Source organism: Phaethon lepturus, unplaced genomic scaffold (genome assembly GCF_000687285.1).
Source record: "Phaethon lepturus isolate BGI_N335 unplaced genomic scaffold, ASM68728v1 scaffold46220, whole genome shotgun sequence".
NCBI classification, from domain to species: Eukaryota; Metazoa; Chordata; class Aves; order Phaethontiformes; family Phaethontidae; genus Phaethon; species Phaethon lepturus.
The window spans coordinates 417-23085 of NW_010512058.1; the positions used below are offsets into that span (position 1 = coordinate 417).

The following is a 22669-nucleotide window of genomic DNA, read 5'->3' on the forward strand; positions in this document are numbered from 1 at the left end:
ATAAAATTTTAGATGGCATATGAAGAGCTGCAGCACACTTTTTGTCAGGACTGCACTTGTTCTTGTTGAGTGATATGTTTATTTCTAGATATAAATAACAGATTTCTACAGCAGCATTTTTCAATTGCATATTATTTTTCATAATTTCTTCCTACCTCCTGATTGTGTATCCTTCAGGGCTGCTTATAGCTTCTCTGCTGCAAGGGCTGACTCTCATTAAGGATTCAACTGTTTTGTCCTACTGTTCTAGTAGCACTCAAATTATGCAAGCAACTACACATGGAAAAAAAATGCCAAACAACAAAAAAGAGAGGGGAAAAGCCCCACCGAAATACCTCTTGATTGTTACAAAACCCCATGCCTTTTCCCTTCTATGCCTCCTTGAGAATGCTGCTGTTTCTTAAAATGAATTTCAGTGGGGCTGGACCTTTGAAACTATCACAAATTTATCTCTGTCCTGGGTACTTACAGACAATAGCATTTTGTAGAGCGTGACGCAAATCCTGAGTCTTGATCAGGGTGGATAAAATGCAGTACAAGACTCTTTCTGGACAAGTAAGGTAAGCCCACTTAAACTACCCGCCCTCCATTCTGCACTATCAAATATTTTCTATCAAAATGCTTTTGTAGAGCTTCAGGTGTCAAAGTTAGATTAAAAAATACTGTGACTACATGATCCTAAGTCATGATCCAGTAAAAATATATTGTCAAGCTTCAGATTTTTTTTTATGTTATCTATAAATCTCTGTGGTACCTCTAAGTTTTCTTTTGTTAAGCTGTAACTTCACAAGCTGAGGAAACTTAAGATTCCTTATGTGATCTTAATTAAATCTCCTGTGTTGTAAGCATTATGCTTTGAAAATAATAGCTGCCTCATTCACACAAAAGATCGACTTGGTGAATGTCTTAAGACAATGAGAGAGAAAGCTGCTGTCAGATGTCATTTGACCTTTACACTAAGTGGTAAAGGTGAGATGGGAGGATAAAGAATAGTTTTGTGCTTAAAATGAGCTAATGCTGTGGCAAGAATTGCATTCTGTTCCTGCCTGTACTGTGAAATTCCTATTTTGTAAGTAATAGTATCTTTTTCTTCTTGTGTTCTACAGGCTTATTCTAGCAGCTAATAGAGATGAATTTTACCACAGACCATCAAAATCGGCAGATTTCTGGGACAGCAGCAATGAGATCCTTAGTGGTATGTATGTATTGTTGTTTTGAGTGGGTTTCATACAATTTATATGGGAATTATGGCCTGGATTTTTTGTTATTGGGGTGGTTGTGTTGCATTTCTCATAAGAAATATACTTATTCCCTATATTTCTGGGGAAAACATGTCATAAGTTTGGAAGATGAATTGTGCTATTATTATCTTATTCGCATTTTAGTATCTTTTGGTTTTTTTCCCAGTTTTGTGTTCTTTAACTGGTTTTAGTCTGAGCAGTGCAATGGAAATATGAGATTAATTTGTCCATCGCAAACAGTTACTTTAACTTTGTCAGATACACTGAAATACTTTGTAAAATAGGTGGAATTTAGTTATTCCACAGACTCATTGTCTGTAATAGTGAGTTGAAATCATTAAACCAAGCCTGAAGAAAGTGAAAAATTTCTCATTTCTTACTGCTTTATAATTTATAGGCTACAGAATGATTTTAGTTATTGATCCATCAGTTTATTACCTTTCATGTCTACATTTTACTAAACTGATAGTATAGTCACTCAGCTGTCAGGTTGTCCTTTGTAGGGAATCTATTTGTAGTCATTTTTAACTATAATCAATACTTTGGCCTTTTCTTAGAAACAGAAATGAAGCTTTAGAACACAAAGCATTGTTTAAACACACGATTTTGACTTTACAAATACCCTTTGTTGATGCTGTGTGTTACTGCCATTGGCAGGGAGGCCTGTGAGGATAAATTACTCCCACTGCACTGTAACTCCCTTGCTTCTGAAGTTCTGGCTGATGTTTCTGTTTCGTGCCAGGCTGGATGTTGCTTCCTCTGCTATGTAAAAGTTTAAAACAAACAGAAAACTGTCCTGAAAACTGAAGGGCCCTGAATTTTTCCTCTTTTATACCCTTGTCAGCTCTGTCTATATCTGGCATAAGAAACTGGTATATTCTCCATCCAAGGGGTGTATTTGTGGAGATCCCATGAATGTATGCCTTGAAGTTAATAATGTTATCTCAAATCAAAGCAGCAAGTTGAACCAAAACAAATCAAATTTATTCTCTGTGTAACTTAAATGAAAAAAATAGTTTGCACTTAAAGCAGTTTTGGGAAATGGGAATTGCTGTATGTTAATCAATGGGCATTGGTCAACAAAGCTGTATGTCTTTCTTTCATGTGCCTTTCAGTTAAAGTAGAGAACAGTAATAAAAGTGTTTTGTAAAGGTGATATGGCTAAACTCAATATTGAAGTTTTGGATACTGAAGAAAGAAAGGAGTTTCTGAATGAGGATCCAAAACCTGTTCTTTTGGTCTTCTAATGAAAGTTATCTTATGACATGATGATTTAGAATTAAAAGGTTTCTAAGAGTATACATGTTACATTTAACTAGTTCCTGTTTTTTCATTAAAAGCTTGCTGGTTAACATGAGCTCAGTACAAAGAGGTAGTAGGCTGTGATTATTTTTTTTTTTTCCCCCCCCTCCCTCAAACTTGTGCTCTCTTGCAAGGGGTTTGGTTGTGGGCTTTACTTTTGTGGGTCACCTTCCTCAATGTAAATTACTGTTACCAGGTTCCAAGAGTTCTATCAGTTGCTTAGCTTACTCTAAATTTTTCTGGTTACTTGTGAATTTAAACTTGCAAATAATATTAACCTTTTGAGATTTTTCTTTTGAGCCAACAAGCATTCTGAGCCTACTCAAAGTTTTATATGTATTTTAGCATATAGGCAAAGCTTATAGTTTTGCTTTTACATTTAATTTTCTCATTATCTCTCACCTATTATTGTAGTAGCTTGGAAGATATTTGATAGTGCAGAATGGAGGGCGAGTAGTTTAAGTGCACTTACTTTACTTGTCCAGAAAGTGAGTCTTGTACTGCATTTTATCCATCCTGATCAAAACTCAAAATTTGCATTAAGAAATTCTGATTTAAGCTTGAGATTTTTTTAAATTAATGTAATAGTCTAACTCTTACTTATTCCATTAGGTCTGGATATGGAGGAAGGAAAAGAAGGTGGGACGTGGCTGGGAATCAGTAAGAAAGGGAAGATGGCAGCCCTGACAAACTATATGCAGCCAAAGATTGATAAAAATGCAAAAGGAAGAGGTATGAAGGAGTAGAAATAGAAAAAGAAGAAAGTGGACAAACAAGCCCTGGTGTCCCAGTAAAATAGGGATGATTACAGTATTTTTTTTTTTAACACCACTTTACGGACAAATTAAAAGGTTATGTGCTGTAAACAGTATTTGTGAACTGATGAGCTTGAATACCTACGTGGGGAACTTGACTTGGATAATGACACTCTAATCAAGAGGCAAAATTAAAACAAAATGTAGTGCCTAGAGCTTGAAGTTACATTCAGACAAATGCAGCACCAATTGTTTTTTCTTGACATTAATTCTAATTAATAGTCAGAACAACTAGACAAGCATTGAGCTATATTTAGATTACAGTAGACTTTTTAAAATGTGTATGTTCTTGTTCAAACACCTAAGTCAGGGAAACAATGCAACTTGGATTATGCTGGAAGTTAGTCTAAAAGATTATTGTAGTCCCTTCTCCCCTACACATTGATAAATCAGAAGAGCAGAAATAATAGGGGAAAAAGCCTCTTCCAAAAGAGTGCATTGGTAGAGTGTTGTTTGTTTTTTTATAAAAGTAAAAATAAGTCTGTAACTGTCATATGGTTCTGCATTGGGATGCAGTCATTGGTACTGCAATGGAAAACGTGTTATCCAGGGGAACAAATGAACCATGTCGTTTGTAATTCATTTTACAGTCATATATCAGGGAAGCGAAGCAAGACAAGAAAGAGTTTGGCAAGATGGGAGTAGAGGAAAGGCACATTCATATAGAATAGTTAGTAAATATGAATTCTGTAAAAAATTTTGACCAAGAGCTTTTGACTGAGTTCTTCAGAGTATAAGTCAAGCTTATAATGTGAACATCGTACAATGCTGTAAGACTTCTAAAGGCTGGTTGGTTGGTTTGGATTGTTTGGTTTGTTGGTTTTTTAACTGTTATACCTTGTTGGTAACTGGAATCTTGTGTCTTAGTGTTTGTTTTACCAAGCCTGTCAGAACAGTGAGTTCAAACATATAAGTTGCTCTATGTACTTCTCTTTCTTAGGTGCTCTTGTAACAAACTTCTTGACTGCAGATCTGGACAGCTACTCTTACTTGAAAAAAGTTTCTGTAGAAGGACATCTTTACAATGGATTTAATTTATTAGCAGCTGACTTGAAGTAAGTCTACAAAACATCACAGTTCAAATGTCAAAGGGAGAAAGATAATAGCAATGTACATACACTTCTTAGCACAGAAGTGTAACAATACAGAAGCCTGTCACAAATTAAAACTAGAGCTGCTCTTTTTGTTAATTGGCATGGTAAGGGCCTAATGTTACTCTAGTCATAATTTCCTATGTTATTTTTTAATTTTTTTCAAACATTGGAGGGCTATCTTGTATTCTAGTCATTGCTTCACACAAAACTTCTTGCAACTTTTTCCCTAGTAGGCCATAGTCAGTCTTTACTCTGAAGGCTATGTGGCTTGTGTTTTGAAGAAAACAAATCCTTGGCTCTGTAATTTCTCAGAAAATATTTTTTTTCTCTGAGAGGTAGTATGCTGTGGCAGGATTAGAACAACTGAAAGCTTTCAAGCTATTATTCCTGTCAGAGTGGCTATATCATCAATTTTTGCTGAAACTTTAAAAAAATCTCAGCACGTAACAAATACGTTTACTTCTCCAAGTTTCTGTAGCTGAAGAAAGGACCTTGGATACTTGATTATAGTCAATGCGGTTGGCATAATCCTTTCCACTGCACGCATGTGTGTGCGCACAAGTATATTGGATTTTTCGTTTGCATTATGTCTAATTCAGACAGAAGGAAATCCAGGGCTAAGTCATCTCCAGGCTACATACCAATTCTTAGTTAGATGCATACTTCATGACTATAAGCAGGTATAAATTGCCAAGAGCACGCTACTGCTTTGGCACATGTTCTGCAGAAGCATTAATCTTATTAGGGCCTGCACCGTCAGGTTGACTTCTCCAACTCAGCTTTTCTGCATGCTTCTGGTAAACCACTTAAAGCAGAAGGTCACAGTTTTTGCTGTTTTCAATTAAAATAATTTCTAGCACCCTATCACCAACTGGCCTTGTGTTTACATTTTCCACTTTCTGTATTGTACCACCTTCAGCTATTTCAGACCTGTCAGTCATTTCTTTGCTAGTCTCCCACTTTCCTGCAACTGTGTTGGTTTTTTGGTTGTGTGGGTTTTTTTTCTTTTTTTAAAAAAGCCTTTATTTCAAATTATGCCAGGCTATTAGTTTCCATTTTTTTAATTTGCTATGATATGATGGGAAAGTGAAATGAAACTCATAGGTGATTGAAGTCTAAAGGTTGAATACAGAAAGACAGACACATGCCACCTGTGAAGATGCCAGGACTGTATTTCTGCTTGGTGAGCCCGCTTAGAAATAAGTGTATAGGTTATGTTTCCAGAAATTTAATGCAGAAGCAGGTTAGGCAACTACAGGTTTTGCTGCTTTTCTGTTGCTTTTACTCTCTACTTTACAAAGATCATTATCTGACTAGAGACTTCCCAACATTTTTCTGTTGCTTAAATTAATTTTTACCATGGTCACAGACCTTTTAATGCTCACTGCATGTTGCTGCCTGGCTAGCTTTCATAAATTGGAAGGTTATCTGTAACTGAAAAAGTAACAGGAGAAATAGTCTTACTATGTTTTCAAGCAAGCATGATATTCAAGGTGTGACCTAGCAAGCAGTAAGTTTGAGTTCTGTTCTAATTTAGGTTAATAGAATAGTCATAATGGCTGCTAGTATAATGATATTACAGTAGATTCAATTGACATTATTTAAGGCAATCATTCATGTGTTGGTTTTGTTTGTTTATTCCTCCATGCTAGGCTGATAGGGAATCGTATGCTCAATTGAATAGTCTTTCTGTGGTGATGCAGGTCATAATTCTTTCCTGAGTATTGCTCTGCAAGCTGTATGTGTTGATTAACTTCTCCATGTTGACATGTCCTTAGCCTTGGAGACTCTGATGAAATGAAATTCTTGGCAAGCTAATGGTGCAGAGCAGTTTCTGTAAGATAATGTAAACTTGTCATTTTAGGAAATTAGAAGTACTCCTGAGAAATGTAGTATATAAATGGAAGCTACTTTCCTATGTAAATAGAAAATGTTACTGTAGTTGATGCTATTTTGTTGGACCATGTTACTGTTCAAAGTAAAGATTGAAGAGTGTTCTTAACATGTTCTTCTGTTGTGTAACAAATAGTGGTTGGCTCAGAGTGGTGTGAAATGGAGAGGAAATAAATTGAAAGTGTAAATGGAGCACTGCTGGGCAAGGGTATATCCAAGCACATGATATTGCTGACTGTAGGCAGCAGAGTTAGAGAGATTTACAATGTTTGACTTTTCAGGTACACTTTTCAGGAAAAGAAATTTTTATCTTTTCTCTGTGTTATGATGATGACACTATGCTAGATGATACAGGTGCAATGATGTGAGAAGGAGAGTTGGAAACCACCATACGGGTTGTAAAACCTTCTTGTTTATTTCCACAGTTTTGTGTCACTTATTTTAAACATAGGTGGGTTTTGACACTTTTAGTGTAATCTATTTGCTCTGTGGCATCTCATCAATTTAAACACTATTCATATTTTAATAAGAACATTATTTTGGAAAAAAATATTTAGTACTTTTAGTTTTCTCAACTTTTCAGTTTATCATCTTGCTCTACCTGGTGAGTATGAGTCATGAATACTTACCCCGTTATGCTGAATGTACTTTTATGTTGGAATGTATGGCATATGGCAAACAGTGTCTATTTAGAGTCTTTCATGGCTGCAAAACTAGCTTCCAAGAAGGCAGTGTTGCTACTCCTCCAATTTTGACTATGAGTAGGTCTGATTAGAGAGGAACAAGGTTATCGGAGACTGGACTGGTCTCTAAGAAAATGCCTGCATAAGATTCAGAGCAGTTTTTCTTCTCTCTCCCTTTGTATTAATATCTGAAGTAATAGTGAGCTGCTTTTGTTGATGATTAGGACAGCATTTCTGTCTTGGGGAAACCTGTGTTTATGTCCAACAAATCTAGTTGCAACAGTTGCTCAGACTTTCATGGGTATCTCAAACTTGTTAGGGCTGTTGTGGCAGCATCTCACTCACATTCCATACTGCCAAGTGTGTAATACAGACAGCCCTGAAGGACAAACTGAAGTGGCAGCTTCTTGTCGCTCTCCCAGCAAGTTCAGAGTCTCTGACAGGTTGTCAGTTAGAGCCCATATTGTTTATGTGTAGTAAGATCCCTGCGTAATAGGATTGCATCACTTTCTCCATGAGGAATAGATTAATCATCTCTTACAAAACATGTTAGCTGGAGGGAACTGCAGAAACAGGCCTTTCATATATAAGCCTTTCTGCTCTCCCCTGTGACAGGCAGTTTCCAGTCTCTCCAGGGGAATTGTAGTAAACTATATCATCACCTGCATTGACTAATTTGGTAATGGATTGAAAGTAGAGATTATGTACTAAAATGTATTCCTCACTTTCTGATCTGGAGAGTGAAGTTCGGTTAATAACAGGTTTTATCCTTGATGTGATGATGGATAGGACTGAATTCCAGCTGAAACTGCAGATCCCCAGAACAATGGAGTTGGAATGTCTGTGTCGGAGGGAAATAGATACACAAATATATAAAACATATGTTAAAAAATGTTTATATATAAATATAAAATGTATAGAGACTGTATCTTTTCTTTTTTAATATGGAAATCTACAGCTGGTTAGTTATGTAGCAACATCATTGATGAGGTAAAAAAAAGGCAAACTGAAAAAAAGGTGTTTGGGAGAAGGGTTAACTGCACAGTTGATAGTGCAGGGCATCATGAGATTATAACACCTGAACAGTTTGACCAGGTCTTAGAAACATGGGTTGTCTCCTTCAGTATGGTTATCAAGATGAGGCTATGTGGAGGGATTTGATTGCTCTCCTGAGACTAGACTTAGGAGCTTTTCCAGTGAAAAGTGAGATAGGGTCAGGCTGCTGATGTGGAAAGAATGTAGGATGAGCAAGCTGTCATGACTGCTCTGTAAGCTCGCTTACATTTCTCATGCGTTGTTTGTGCTAATACCCCTTCTGCAGAGTACATCTGTCTTGCTGCTTGTGCCTTCCTCATCAAAATGAGGTTTTCAGGTACTTCTCGAACGTGTTCCATACTACCACCTTTGAAATGTATCTGTGTAGATCCTCAGTCATTTGAAAGTCTAATGACTTTCTGCTGTGAGTATCCAGCAGTATTCTTTTCACCACGTTATTTGATGGTAGGTGGTATATGTATGAAAATGTTTGGGCTTTACAGTTGGTGGTTTGGTGTTTGCTTTTGTTTTTAGCTTCAGAACAGAAAGAGTTTTCTCATGACTAGCTCATGAACATTGAAGAAAATAAAATTAAAATTAAAAATCTGTGAGCCGTACTACTCAGCATTTCAAGCTGCCAATTTCATCTTTTCTTCTTGCACAAAAAATACATGTGCATGTTACTCATAAAATAATCCAATGTCCTTGTTTGTAAAATACTCATCCTTCTAGAAAATTAGAGCTTAGTGCCCAGGGGAGTGATCACTTGATGATAACCACACCCTGTGGAGCTTCACTGCCTCATTACTTTTTTCTTTTCCTTTTGTTTATATTTTTGTTGAATGTGACTTGGAGACACCTTAAAGTTGAAGCAGGGCAGGGGTGCAGAAGGACATTGCTTATATTTCATCAGCATTAAGATGTAATTATGGCAAACTGCATGGCTTTCATGTTGTTGTGAAGCATCTATTCCTACTGAGATTTATGCTGCCTAGAATATTTCCTTGAATATATATTACTGCTTAGATTTTTTGACAGAATGATGTATCGAAGAGCATAATTTTTATGTAGCTTTAGTTTCTTTTCTTTCTGCTGTCAACAATGGCTGGGATTTAAAAAAAAAATCTCTACTGAGTCCTATTGTCATCACTTTAATTAAGCCTTTATTACTTCTCCAGTGAAATTGGTGTCTATACTTGGAAAGTTGTGAGGGAAGAGAATCCGGGTCCAGGCCAGGATTTTGACGCTATTGCTGTGATGAAGCTTACAGTGATTTTTTTCATCTTGGCTTCTGCATTTGTATTCAGAACTGAGTATCTGTAAACATTAGGAAGAGAATAGACAGAGCCAAATGATAAAAGAAATAGTAGCTGACTGGCACACTGAACTAGAATTTGGAAGTATACCCATTTCAGAAGCCTATTGGAAGGCTTCAGTTCTTCTTTGACAGAAGACGGCAGCAGTGTTGCAGTGGAGGGAAATATAACAGGAAACACATCTGGGGGAATGTGGAATGTAAAAACAGTATGATATGGATGTCTTGAATTAGTGGCCCTGCAGTTTGTATGTATTCCTGATCTTTTTGTCAAGTTCAGTAACAAGGTCCCCTGGAGTCTACCAGTCACAATAACCTCAGGACAGAGGCTAGATGATATTCTTTCACGTAAAAAGCCGTTGCTAAAGGAAGTCAGTAGTGCCTACTTCTTCAGCATGGGGTCTTGTTTAGGACAGAACTTGTCTTATAGCTGTGTTCAGGGGCTCGCTTGGGCTATTTGTCTCCCTTTCCATCTAAAACTCTGTCTTTTGAGACCTCAGGTAATAACAATTGCATTGATCTTTTCTCTTCATAGACCTTCTACAGCAGATACAGGTTCATCAATTTGAAAAGAGAGTATTTAATGCACCAATAAAATAGTTTGTGTAATTGCTGGTGTCTCAACTGGAAAAGCCCAGATAATGACCTTAATGACTTTGCTTTATTTGTTTAATACATAAAATGCTTGTAGTATATTTATAATTGCTGCTGTAGTTTTTTTAATGACCCAAGTGTTAATGTTAAAATAGACCATTAGGAGCCAACTTTTTTCCCCCGTTTTTTAACTTTGGTTTATTTGTTCTCCCTGTGCTTAGTCATTGTCTGTATTGTATTAATTCCAACTGGATTTTATTTACAGATTATATTTTTCAAAGTACTACTACTTGCTTTTGAGATACAAGATAAATAGTTTGCCCCGTGAAGCACACCAATTAAGCAACTTCAGGTGACCTGAAATACTTTACTCGCACAGTGTTTTTTCTATGTCCATGTTCATGGAAAATGCAGTGTGCCAGTGTACTCTTATGAATGTATGACTTGTATCCTAGCATGTGACTAGGACCAAGAAGTCAGACTCGTCTGTAATGACAGCTCAGCTCAATGCTCTCCTTTTTTAGCTGCCAAGGGATTCTTTCTAGTACTAGTACTAACTCTGTGCCAACTCCAAATGTACTGATCGGAACCAGGCTTGTAGAAAGGTGTCTAACCCCAGCTGGGATATACATGCATCATACATGTTAACATCACTTTATGCTAACCATTAAGTGGCCATAAAGTTAATATAAAGAATGCTGAGGAGAGGAAAGACCTGACATTGCTAAATCGGCCAGCTGATCCTAACCTAACATTAATAAACAAGAACTTGAGAACATTAAGTATAACTTCCATTCAGTTTTCAGCCTAGACTTTGTTTATGTAAGGCTTTGCAAGGGCCATAATATGCTTTGAGCAAGATGACTAACATCATCCTGTTCTCAGAGGTTTCCTTTTTTGAATAACAGATCTTCTCAGAGAAGTTCTGTTGATCCTTTGAACTTCATTCCTTTTTTTTATTCCTGTAAAGTTGCAGTCATCTGAGACATGTAGCGTAGTATTTGCAGCCAAATAACATATGGCTCAACTTCTCTGGCTATCTAAAGTTTTTCCTGTCTCCTTGAAGACCTGGCAGAATACAGTTAAAGGAAGAATCTGTGGGTGTCTTGTATTTGAAATTCTAGAAAATTTGTAATAGCGTCCATCTAGTTTATATGCAAGATATCTTGGTAGTTTAACTGAAGGAGCTAGTAATAGGAAAAAGAGTCAAAGACTTCTCATTGTCTGTGACATGAGTATAAAAATAGTTTCAGGAAATATACCTTTTGCTCATTTTTCTCATACAAATATTGCTGCAGACAAGTAATACTGGCCAAAAAATTTGCTGAAACAGCATAATAGGTGAATATTTCATTAGAGATTTTTCTGACTCTTCCAGTAATTTATTTCTAATACTTAAGCTTATTCAGTGAAGAAAATGTTGTGTGTCCAGTGAAAAATAGGTGTTTTGATTGCTGTGTTTACCTGCTTATGAACAAACTATACCTTTTTTCTGTGTAACTTTTAAGTCAAACTTGTTTGTACCTGAAAGAGTCTTAAGGAATAGAAGAGAAGTTCAGGTTGTTGCTTATAGAATATTTTTTTTTTCTTCCACCTGTACTTTTCTGTGGCACTATTAATTGAAAATGCTATATTTGTCTCCCTTAGTGTGTTTTAAAATAGTAATTTAAAAAACACTTTTGCTTCTGATTAAGAAAATACACTCTTTTATCAGATTCCATAAATGGGTCATGTACACAAATTGATCTGTGGTAGTGGAACATAAATTTGCATCTCAAGAAATTAAAGGAAGAAAATTCTGGTCATATCTTGTGCTTTCCTTTGACTTTTTCAGCTGCTTTTGTTATGGACTATCTAGGTTTTCCCACTGCAAATACTCCCAACAGGGTAAAGAAGCAGATGGCCTTTTCAGTAATAGACTTTGTTCTTAGCCATCAATGGGGGGGAAAAAAATATTTTACTGAATCCCAGGTAATACGTTCACATGAGAACTCTGGCAGAGACTAGTAAAAGTCTTCAGTGCATAAGAATTAGGGCCATAACAGGAAAGGAGTGATCAGTATTTAGTGTCCTGCTGAATATTATGATTCTGATGTGGGAGGGTTGGGGTGGTCAGTAAGGTGTCTTGAAATCAGCATAAGGTAAATATCAACAAGGATCTTAATGTTGAAAAGAAAAACAAAGATAAGTAAAATAACTGTCTCTTAAGCCACTAGAGGAAAGAACAGAAAATGCTACATTTCTTTTTAACAGTAGATAAATAGTAGATTGAATAACTGAGAGCTTCTTATATAATATTTAACAATAAAAGCAACAATATACAAATACCAGCTGTTATAATTATTGTCTTCTAACTATGCTGAAAAACTTGGACATCTTTCTTCAAGGCACCAGAAAAGCTTTATAGGTTTGGAAGGAGTAAGAGTAATGGACAGAGGAGAAAAGGCAGTTTTATTTTTGCCTTATGTGGGGGGGGTTTTGTATTCCTCCTCTTGCCTCTTCTGACTTGTGTAATAAATATGTTAATACTTTCCTTTTCATTTGGCTGTCTTGCAAAGAATGCTGTAGAAGGTCTTTCAGAATGGCTTTTTAAGAAGAATATAAACAGCTAAATCAAGGCTGCTTTGCTTGTTATTAAGGTTTGAGTAGCGGATGTGAACTTATGCAATTCAATTTAACTTCCAGTACATCATTAATGAGATTGCATTCTATATAGTTCTGTTTGTATCAAGGCACAGATACATCTTTTTATCGTAGGAAAAAATGAGGCACTGGAAACAGCTTCTTTACTGTTATGTTTTATGCTACTCAATCCAAATTCAGTCTTAAGTGCAAGTTTTGCGTGTGTGTGGTTTTTTTATTCAAAAAGCCTTAATCTGCTGTCTAATGAACTAGAGCTTGAGGGACAAATTAAAAGCTGAACTACAGTCAGAATGTATTTGTTGGTAACTGGAATAATACTCTCTTCCACTGAACAAGTAAATCACTAGAGTGATGTACAGGATTATATGATCTCATGGCTGTGTCCTGGCAAATTTTTTTAAAAAAGAAACAAAGAACAAAAAAAACCCAACCAACAAACAAACCAACAAAACAACCAACTGGTAGGAATCTGAGGAATCATTATTTCATGTCACCTGGTGGGACTGAGGGATGTTGAGAGTGAGCCATCTAATGGCAATCCATTCTCCACCCTCCATTTCCCACAAGACACACAAGGCTTATTGAGAACTTCCATGATTTTTTTTTTTACCCCCTTATTGGTTGATTTGATATTTGTGTTGTCAGTATTGGCAAGACTACTTAAAAATCTGTGTTATTCAGATATACTGATACACTATCTGCCAAGTGAGTGTTATTTGCAATGTTGGGAGCTGTCTTTGAACATTAGCAGGGTGGAATCTCACATAAACTGTGCACAAGAGAGAGCAAGTACTAAAGCCAGTACCTACAATTAGAGAGAGAGCTTACAAACAGTAACTACAGTTATCTGAAAACAGCCTGAAAATGCATATCTATCCCTTAAAGGACCCCACTACGCCCTATGACATTGCCATAAGTGGGCCTAAAAAATTTACTTCTGCCAGATAAAATGGCCCACAGTGGTCAGTCTCTTAGAACGCAATAGCGATTCAAAAGAGATGATGGCAAAATGTTACTAGCTGTGATGGATGTTCCTTTTGTTTTAATGTGCCGCCTTCCCTCAAGTAACTAAATCTCCCATTGTTCAAAACCATACAGATTTTTGTTGTTAAGCCTGGCTACTTTCCATGCATCAGTTCTGGGTTTTTACTGAATTTTATTAGTTATGTTTAAAAATTATAATGGTGCTATTTGACAGCGGTACAACTAACACAGTATTTTGAGAGGAGGAGAGTAATGGAACTGATCAATTAATCTCTGGGCTGCAGCATCATAGTAGTAACAGTAGGAGAAACATCTTGCTGTGTTTTGAAGATTGCATGAAATTAGAGCATAATCAAATATAGAAGCTGATGGTTTTGCAAGGAGAAAATCTTGTTTATATTTTTCAGTACCACCAAAGGAGATGTAATTTGCTACTATGGAAACAAAGGAGAACCAGAACCTGTCTTCCTAAATCCTGGTAGGTTTTCTTCAGAAAGGTCTGAATATTACCCTTTGTTGTTTTAAAGGAGTCAGAATGTAGCTGTATTGCTCTAGTAATTTAGCTATTTAAGCACTGCCTTCAGTAACTTTTTCTTTTTTATTTATTTTTTTTAAATGCAAAATTAAATTTCTTTAAATTCCTTTAAGTATTTACTAATAAATTTCAGTAAAGACTCAATAGTTCATTAAAAGTATCTGTCCATGTTAGTGTACCCACCTGCACTGCAATTAGTGGGATGCTCCTTAGGTAACTGTCACTGAAGGACAGAAGTCTGCCGTGAGGAATGGAATTTTCAAAGGTTTGGGGCCTTTACCCTAACTCTCTTTACCCAGCCGTGTTAAGGGCCTAGTGTGACTATGCTCCCCTAGAGGCAGAGGTGGCTTTAAAAAAAAAAAAAAAAAAAAACCCAGATTTTTTTTTTCTCTGTCTGATCTGGTGGCTTGATTTAAAAATATTTAAAATCTAGCTAGCCTCATGGAACGATGCTCCAGAATTCATCACCAAAATCCAATTTAAATGGACAAGCACACAGAGAAGGCTCTGAGCAGTGTAGCTGGTTGATAAGTTAATGACAGTAGCTTATTTTGTCTGCTCTTGTTAATGGTCAAAATGTTGCTGCCAATAGGCAAATAGCTACTGTAACAATTACAGCATAAATTCTTGGAAATAGCTCTTAGATTTTGTACAGCTACAAACCCAAACATGTTCTAATACAAACATTAAAGAAATAAATGAAATAAAAATCTGGCTGCTCGTTGTAATGAGAAACTGAATCACAAATTTTAGGTATCTGCTAACTGTAGCAAAGCTAGTTCTGATCTCCATGCTTCAACAACAAATTCCTTTCCCATGTACATGGCTGCCTTTAGGGAGAGCTGAGGTTTCATAATCTTTGTGCTTATTTATTTGGATTACAGTGAGATATACAGGGTACCTCTAAAGAGAAGGCTTCTTCTTGTCAAGAAATGTTGCTTTGCAGACTTGTTTCAAGAGTAGAATCAGATGCAAAAATAAATTACGATTAATATAGCTAAACTGGAAAAGGCTAAGACTGCAAAAATGATATAATTCTGTTGTACCTTTTCCATAATACAGCAAACCAGAGGTTAAAAGTAACTGCTTGCAAATATGGGTTAGCATGAAACTGTGAAGTACTGAATATTAGCACAGAGGAGTGCTTAAGCACAGCCTAGTGTAAGATGCATGCCTGCTGTAGCCTCCTGTTTAGAAATGGGATATGTATTTTATAGCATACCGGCAGATAAAGATTAGCTCGGGAATCACTTAAATCATATTAAAATGTGTGAAATCTATAGTGGCAACTGTGAATCGCCAGAATAACCTTTCCATTTAACTTGATTCCCTCCCACCTCCTGCAAACATTATTTAGTAATTATGTAGATAGTGTACAGATAGAAGTAGTCCACAAGGACTGGTCTGTAAACCCTTGATTGCTATTGCTTTTACATCTTAAACTTATCACATGACCTCCTTATTACGGGTTTCATTCAATTTCATGACAATTAAGCTTGAAGGATTAAAGTTGCTTTACAGAAATAAACTCAACGGTGTCATGATTACGAGTTATTTTGTGCTTAGGTTATGTAATACCCTAATGTAATGTTTCTATTAGTGTTGTGTTCTGGAGGAAAAAAAAGGCTTTGATATTTCACCTGATTTCACATCACAGTGTACACTGTGTTCATAACAGTGCTGAAAATCTCAAGTTCAGCTAATTTTAGTAAACTTAAAGCAGTGATGCTCTGATGTGGGTGTTTTGGGGTTTTCTTGTGATTATGTGTTGCTTTTGTGTGTCTTTTCCCTGTAATAAAACGGTCAGTAGTGGTACACAAGAGTTGTTGAGAAATGGTTGGGTTATTTTGAGTTACACACCTAGGAGAATCTCCCTGTCTGAAGGGGTATTGCATATCATGTGATAAAATAGATATATCTTTGGTACATGGTTTAATGACCTAACTTATTTTTTAAGTTAAATGAAAGCTGGCAATAGTATGAATAAGCAAATTATCATAAGAGATTCATGATGAATTTGCTGATAGCATTTGTTTTTGTCTCTCAGACTGTGTAGGATAAGATAATCATGAAGTTATTTTTTCCATAGTACGTAAGTTAATTTTCTTTGCTCCTGAGCTTATTAAGTTGTTTGGGTTTGATTGTTTTTTTTATGTATAGGAATATATGGGTTGAGTAATTCTTTGTTGGATACACCGTGGAAGAAGCTTCAATATGGGAAGCAGCTTTTCACAGAAGTGATCAAGAGAAGTCAAGATCTTACCAAAGAAGACTTGGTGCAGGAGCTTCTTACAGTGATGAATAATCAAGAGCCGTAAGAACATGATAGCCAGAGTTTACTCAAAATGCAATATGACCAGTTTAAAAATTGGTTGTAGAAACTATTTGGACAGAAAAGAAACTTTTGCCTTATATTAACTGACTAAAGCTGAGTAATGACGGGCAAAAGTAGTGTTCTTTCTCTCCAGAGAGACTGACTTTCAACAATACTGATTTTTTTTTTTAGCAGCAGGCACAGTTTTTACATTATTACTGCAGTCTTAGTACTCATAGACTGTACACTGATTTCTCTGTGCCCTTTTCTTTTAAAGATTGTACTTCTCTTAGTAAGGGTGATGAGGGCAAGACAAGGGATGTGTAAGTTGCTTGCTGCAAGCTCTGCGGAGGCTCGCTGTAGGGTAAGGTTCAGTTTCTTACTGCGCACAAAGTAAGCACTTGCTTACTTGTTCGTAGTTGCTAGCTATGCTGTATTGCTACCCAGAGTAGACACAGAGGGTGGAGTAGGAAGTTTTGAAGTAGAACCAGCTGCCTTCCTCAAAAGTGCAATTATTTTAAGCTAAATGGGGGAAGGAGATAGGGGAGTATTGGCACAGTTCAGCTGTAGACCTCTGGTCAAGGAAGTTCCCAGAGATGAGTTTGAGTATCTAAGTAAGGTTCCTGCACTCACTGCTGGCTACACAGTGAACCTGAGCCCATAATCTAGATGTTTAGAAGTAAAGGAAATAGGTGCCATTTCAGTGTCCAGGCATGGAGCAGGGTAAAGGAGGTACTGTGACCTAATATTACTGCTCACTTTCCAGTAACTTTCATGTTTACCCTGACTTTTACCTGTCTAGAGGGTGATTAGTGTTGAAGCAAAGCTGTTTCTGGTATATAGATCCAGTTTCCTAACTTTACGAGTCAATTTTAATGCCAACATTCATGTTTGTGGCATTTTTCAGTGGTTCAAAATAAACATTTACGTAAGAACTCAGCTATCTGAGCAATGAGGAGTAATTGGGAAGTGTGTTAAGCTGTCTTAATTACTTTTTTCATCTGATCATCAGATCAAGTGATTTTTCAAAAAATTGTTATACTTTACCTTTTACTAGTTAAAAGACAAAGGTATAAGATACAATACAGTACAAATGATCTCCCTGTAATGTTCAGTAATTCAGTATGATCTCATCTGAAATCATACAACTATAAAATATGTACTTACAAAAAGCAATATTTAAAACTCAGTCTGTTATCTTTCCAAAGCACACTTCAAGATGGAATTATCTTTTCATAATAAATATGAACACTTTGATATGCACTAGCTTTGAACTTTCCGAAAATACTTAGTGCATATTGCTTTATGATCACTTTGTGTGTGTTACAGGAATTAAGTGGGTATAGTGGTTGGTGGTGGAGTATGAGATAGAAGCTGACAGTTCTCACGGGCTGAAGTGCCCTGCTATGTGCCTTCTCTGTTACATCATGGTATGCTCCAGCCATATGCCCAATACAGGAGTGAGAAGAGCTTAGTTGCTCTATTCACACTAGAGTTACACTTATTCTTGGTTCTCCCTGAAACACCCACAGGTCCTCTTCACCACCACAACAAAGAACGTTATCTCAGTTAGATGTAAAGTATAACAAATTACACAGTCTCGTTTATAGATCAGGATGAGCTCTGAAAATGGGATTGAATTGACAGTCTGTTTTGTTCTGCCCTCTTCCCTGGCATTCACTGTACAACTGATAGGCTGCTAAGTTGTTGTTGTTACTAATATTTTATAGGTACAACTGGGTCTGTGCTAGGAGGCAGAAATGGGATTATTTCTTGAAGATGGAAGAAGTTTAAAAATCAGTTTAACTATTATTATAGCAGGTTTTTGTGTTTGGACTTTGATAAATAAAATTGGAATCTTTAATTATTGAACTAGGAGGCTGTACTTACGGTTAGCATTTGAGAATACGTTCTAGTGGATAAATGGAAAGCCAGGGATGTAGGGTTGCTGCAGTAACCTTTGTGACCTTGGCATCTCTTCTGTCGGATACTGCTACAGTTTAATTACAATAAATGAAGCTTGATGTGTTCTATAATAAAATTATGTTTCTAAATATCTTTCAAGCTTTGACAGGAATACATGTCAAGAAATTTGGGCACAAGCTCACCTTGTCCTTTGCTGCATAGTCACAAATTTTATTTTAAGGATTATCCTACATATTTTCGAGGTATTCGAAATAAAATTGAAGGAAGTGGAGAAGTCTGTCTTCTGACACAGAAAGAATTCCTGGAGTTGAACTGGAAAAATTCTGGTTTCTGTAACATGCCTCAAGTTGCTTGATTGTTAAGGTTTTAATTGAAACTAAACCACAGAAAGACAGACAAAGAATAACATGGAAAGTGAAACACTTGTCAAGATATGAAAAATATTTATTAAAAGTGAGACAAAAGTTCAAGACCTTGAAAGAATTGCTTTGGGAAGGACCTTGCAAGATGTTTTATCTGTGGCTTTCCACATAGTTTAGTTTTGAATACAATTCATGCTTTTGTACTTTTTGAGAAGTGATTGTTATTTGTCAACCACTCGGACAACACAGCTTGATTCACAAGGGATGAATGTGTTAATATTGGAGAAATAATTTTTTTTTTTTAATACTTTTTCAGTCAGTTACCAGACCCTGCAATTGAAGACCAAGGGAAGGATTATATACGTCCTATATTGAACAAGTATGCAGCTGTATGTGTTCGTTGCCCAGGTTATGGAACAAGGTAAAAAATTCAGTTGGAAATAGATGTGTACTGGATCAAAGCATATCTCAAATCAAAATTATGCTGCTATAAGTTTTAACTCTATAGTGACTGCTTTAAATTTGTTCCGATACTAACCAAGTATAATTCAGTAAAGTATTTCCTTGCTTAATATTCTGGTATCTTAGATTTGCTACTGATGAGCATTTTAAGCACATGTTATGGTTCATCTTTGGTGGGGGGCATGACATAGCTTCAGTTTGTCCAAGACAAGATAATACAGTTCTCCTGGTGTCCCAGTGTAGTAGCAGATCTGACTACCTTTAATTTTGATCTTATCAAAACATTAGAAGCTTTGAAATCGTGTTTTTAGTAGGAAAACAAAAACACAATTATCTTCTATATCTGAAGAACTGCAGGACACATTTTTCTTCCAAGAGCAAGAGTAGTTTCATCTGCATAGCTAACTAAGTTAGAGATTTCTTTAGGCATGTCATTGTAATGTGTAGCTGCCATTTAGATATATTTAAAACGTATTACTCTTGTTCAAAAGAACATGTATTTCCACTTTTCCCCTAACTAATGTTGCTGTTTTTACTGAGATATTCTCACTTTCTGCTCAGACTGTTCTACCAAGGCTGCCAGAAGAATAGAATAATGCAATGCATCTTGCATTTAATCCTCAATGGGACAAAATTATAGGTGAACCCTGTTGCTGCTGGTAGGGAATTCCTACCCTAAAAGACTGCTAGTGACTTTGCCAGATTGGTCTCTGCCATAGACAGTCATAGCATTTCCACTGTAGAGATGTAAACTGATAAGCAGAGAGTAGTCACTTGTGTAAATATTTTAAGTTGGTATTTTGAGAAAGAAACCAATGCAAAAATGGAGTATCTCTATAAAATGTATTCAGAGAACATTTTAAATATGTGATAATGAAGACTTCAGATGGTAAAGAAGTATCTTCCTCCCCTTGCTTCACAGGTTGCAGTCTACCTATTTCAAAGGCAACAGGGATAACTCAGTAGAAATACTGACCTCTTACTGGTGAATTAACACTGTATTTCAAGTCTTCCGTGCTGTTATAATTGTATGCTCACACTTATCTTTCCCATAGCAACCTGGCCTAATGAATAGAGATTGATGAGGCCTCACGATATTCTTCTGAGGAAATTAAGCACTTTTTTTATGAGTGAACAACTGTGAAGTCACTTGGGAAAGGCCACTACATCAGGATGATGCAAAATTACTACCTCTGTCAGTCATCTCTTTCTGGCAGGGTACTGCGGTTTCCGTAGAGAAATGACAGCATACACAAGACAAAGTGGCATAGATGCATGAATAGAATCTGCTTTTCATGAAGAAAAATTTTCTCTTTGGAAGGTTCCTAAAGAGAAAAGTTTTTCTGTGATTGTGTATCAGTGTCCTATAATGGGCAATTGATTTGAAAGGAAAGAATGAAAGAGTAGTATTGATATGAATAACCCATCAGGGCACATGTAGGCTGTTAAGTAAAACTTGGTTTTATGCTACTTCTGAATGGAATATTTGGCACTAAAAAGTTGAACTTTTTATCATACTGTCTGCAAATGAGCAGCTTTGTCAGCTGCTGCAAGTGCAACAGGGAGTCAGAGCAGTGGAATGACAGAAGGGACTGAAAATGCCCATTTGAACTTGCCAGGATGACTTCTGTCCTGCTAGCATGGTGGTGATGTGGTCAAGAAGAAAAATGAGCTAAAAGCTTTGGGGATGAGGGATGGGACCCTGTAAATGTATATAACGCGCATAATGCTTAACCTTCTACCCTTGCGTTGTTTCAGGACTAACACAGTCGTTCTTATTGATTCAGAAGGACGGGTTACTTTCACGGAGCGCAACATGATCAATGAAGATGTCAACCAGTGGAAAACAAGCACCTATGAATTCAAACTGCACACTTAACAACTTTCCATTTGAATGGTTTGTAATAAAAGTAATGAGAGAACAAGCCATTAAGCTCTAGTAAATGTTTTGTGCCAGCCTCCACAAGCTAAAAATAGCAAGGAAAGCAAAAGTTTAAACAAACTGGTAGCGTATCCAATCAGGCTCAGAAATCTTTTGGATAAACCAAAAGAAGAAACCATTTTTACATTACATAGGAAGTTATTTAAAGATTTGTTTTTGATTATATCACCCTGCCTCTAGGGCATTGCCATCTTTGCCCAAGACAAAGTCACTGCTTTTTTGTGGGTATATTGTTGGGGGTTTTTTAAAGATGTTTTAAGTAGGCTCTTAAACCTGTTTTCAGTTCAGAGGAGGGAAGATTTGCTGCTTTTACTGTTCTATCTGAAGGTTTTACCAAACTTTGCTTTCCCTTCAACATACGCTCTTAAGATTGTATAGCTTGATGCCTATGTGCATTAAATGAATGTATGTTATCTTTGTAGCATTAAGTGCTTTAGTAACATTTAAACTTTTCAGCAGTGCCATGGTGCAATGTTCTGCCTGGGGACGGCAGAGCAGGGGGGATTCTCTACATTTGTTTTCCTAAGGATAGTACAGCAATATCTCTTATTTCTAAAACTTGATTTGAGAGTAGGTAGGAAATTTAGTTTAGTCTCTATTCAGTTTTAATGAAAAAATCATGGGAGCAGACGTGCTTATCTTTGACTGGAATAAAATTATGTGTATTGTGGCATCTTGTTTCCTGATAGTCTAATTAGCAATACTGGTTTCCATATTTTCTTCCGCAGCAGGTAGGTAAGGAATAGGTATCTGTTTGCAAACATGAACCTGAGTATTAAGTTTACCTATATCAGTTGTTTTGTATGTGTGCAATTTTGGCTTCATTTCTTTATTAGTATAATATGTTAAAGCCCGGAGTGACTGCTCCATAGGTTTTTAGTAAAAATAGCTATTTGTTGTAAGGTGACATTATTGCAGTCTTACATTGCTGAAAAATTTGGGTATTAAGATGCACTTTGTATGTTCTAACATCTGTGAATTAAAAAGCTATTTAAATGCATACTTTCTTCAATTATTCAGTGCCAGTGTAGGTGATAGAAGATTCTAGCTAATTTCAAGATATTTTAAAACTCTTAAGTTATTTTGCTGCTATTGCTGTTCTATTTTGACTTATTTTGAATGCTGAATATTAAGTTACGAATGGATCACTGCTATTTTTTCTCTATAAATGCTGAATGTATTCTTTTTAGAAGCCTCTGATTATTAATTAATTATTACACAGTAGCAAGATTTCCAATGCTTTCCACAAAGATGTGCAACTATTCTTCCATACTCAAGCTTGTGTGTTCAAGCATTTTCACTAGTGTGTCTGTCTAATGGAGGCAGCAGTAAATTAGACTTGCCACTGAGGTGAAGTACTGTGAAAGGCCATTCCCAGATTTCTAATTGCCAGGAGATGCTAAAGTGACATTTAGTCAATTATTTCCTTTGTATTTGCATATTTAAATAGCTTCTAAATACCAGGACTGCTTGCAAGACTAGTCACAGGTTGTTGATTCAGTACTATATAAATGACTTCTTAACCACCT

General features: G+C 36.3%; 1 protein-coding gene across 1 annotated transcript; it reads left to right on the forward strand.

Annotated features, from left to right (window-relative positions):
- The first annotated feature begins 528 nt into the window (after positions 1 to 528).
- TANGO2 (transport and golgi organization 2 homolog (Drosophila)) lies at positions 529 to 21204 on the forward strand. Its single transcript, XM_010285671.1, has 8 exons — positions 529 to 560; positions 1107 to 1195; positions 3156 to 3275; positions 4299 to 4413; positions 14007 to 14077; positions 16295 to 16448; positions 19053 to 19157; positions 20957 to 21204. Exons 1-8 carry the CDS (start codon positions 529 to 531, stop codon positions 21075 to 21077), a joined length of 807 nt encoding a protein of 268 aa, XP_010283973.1. The 3' UTR covers positions 21078 to 21204.
- The last annotated feature ends 1465 nt before the right edge of the window (positions 21205 to 22669 follow it).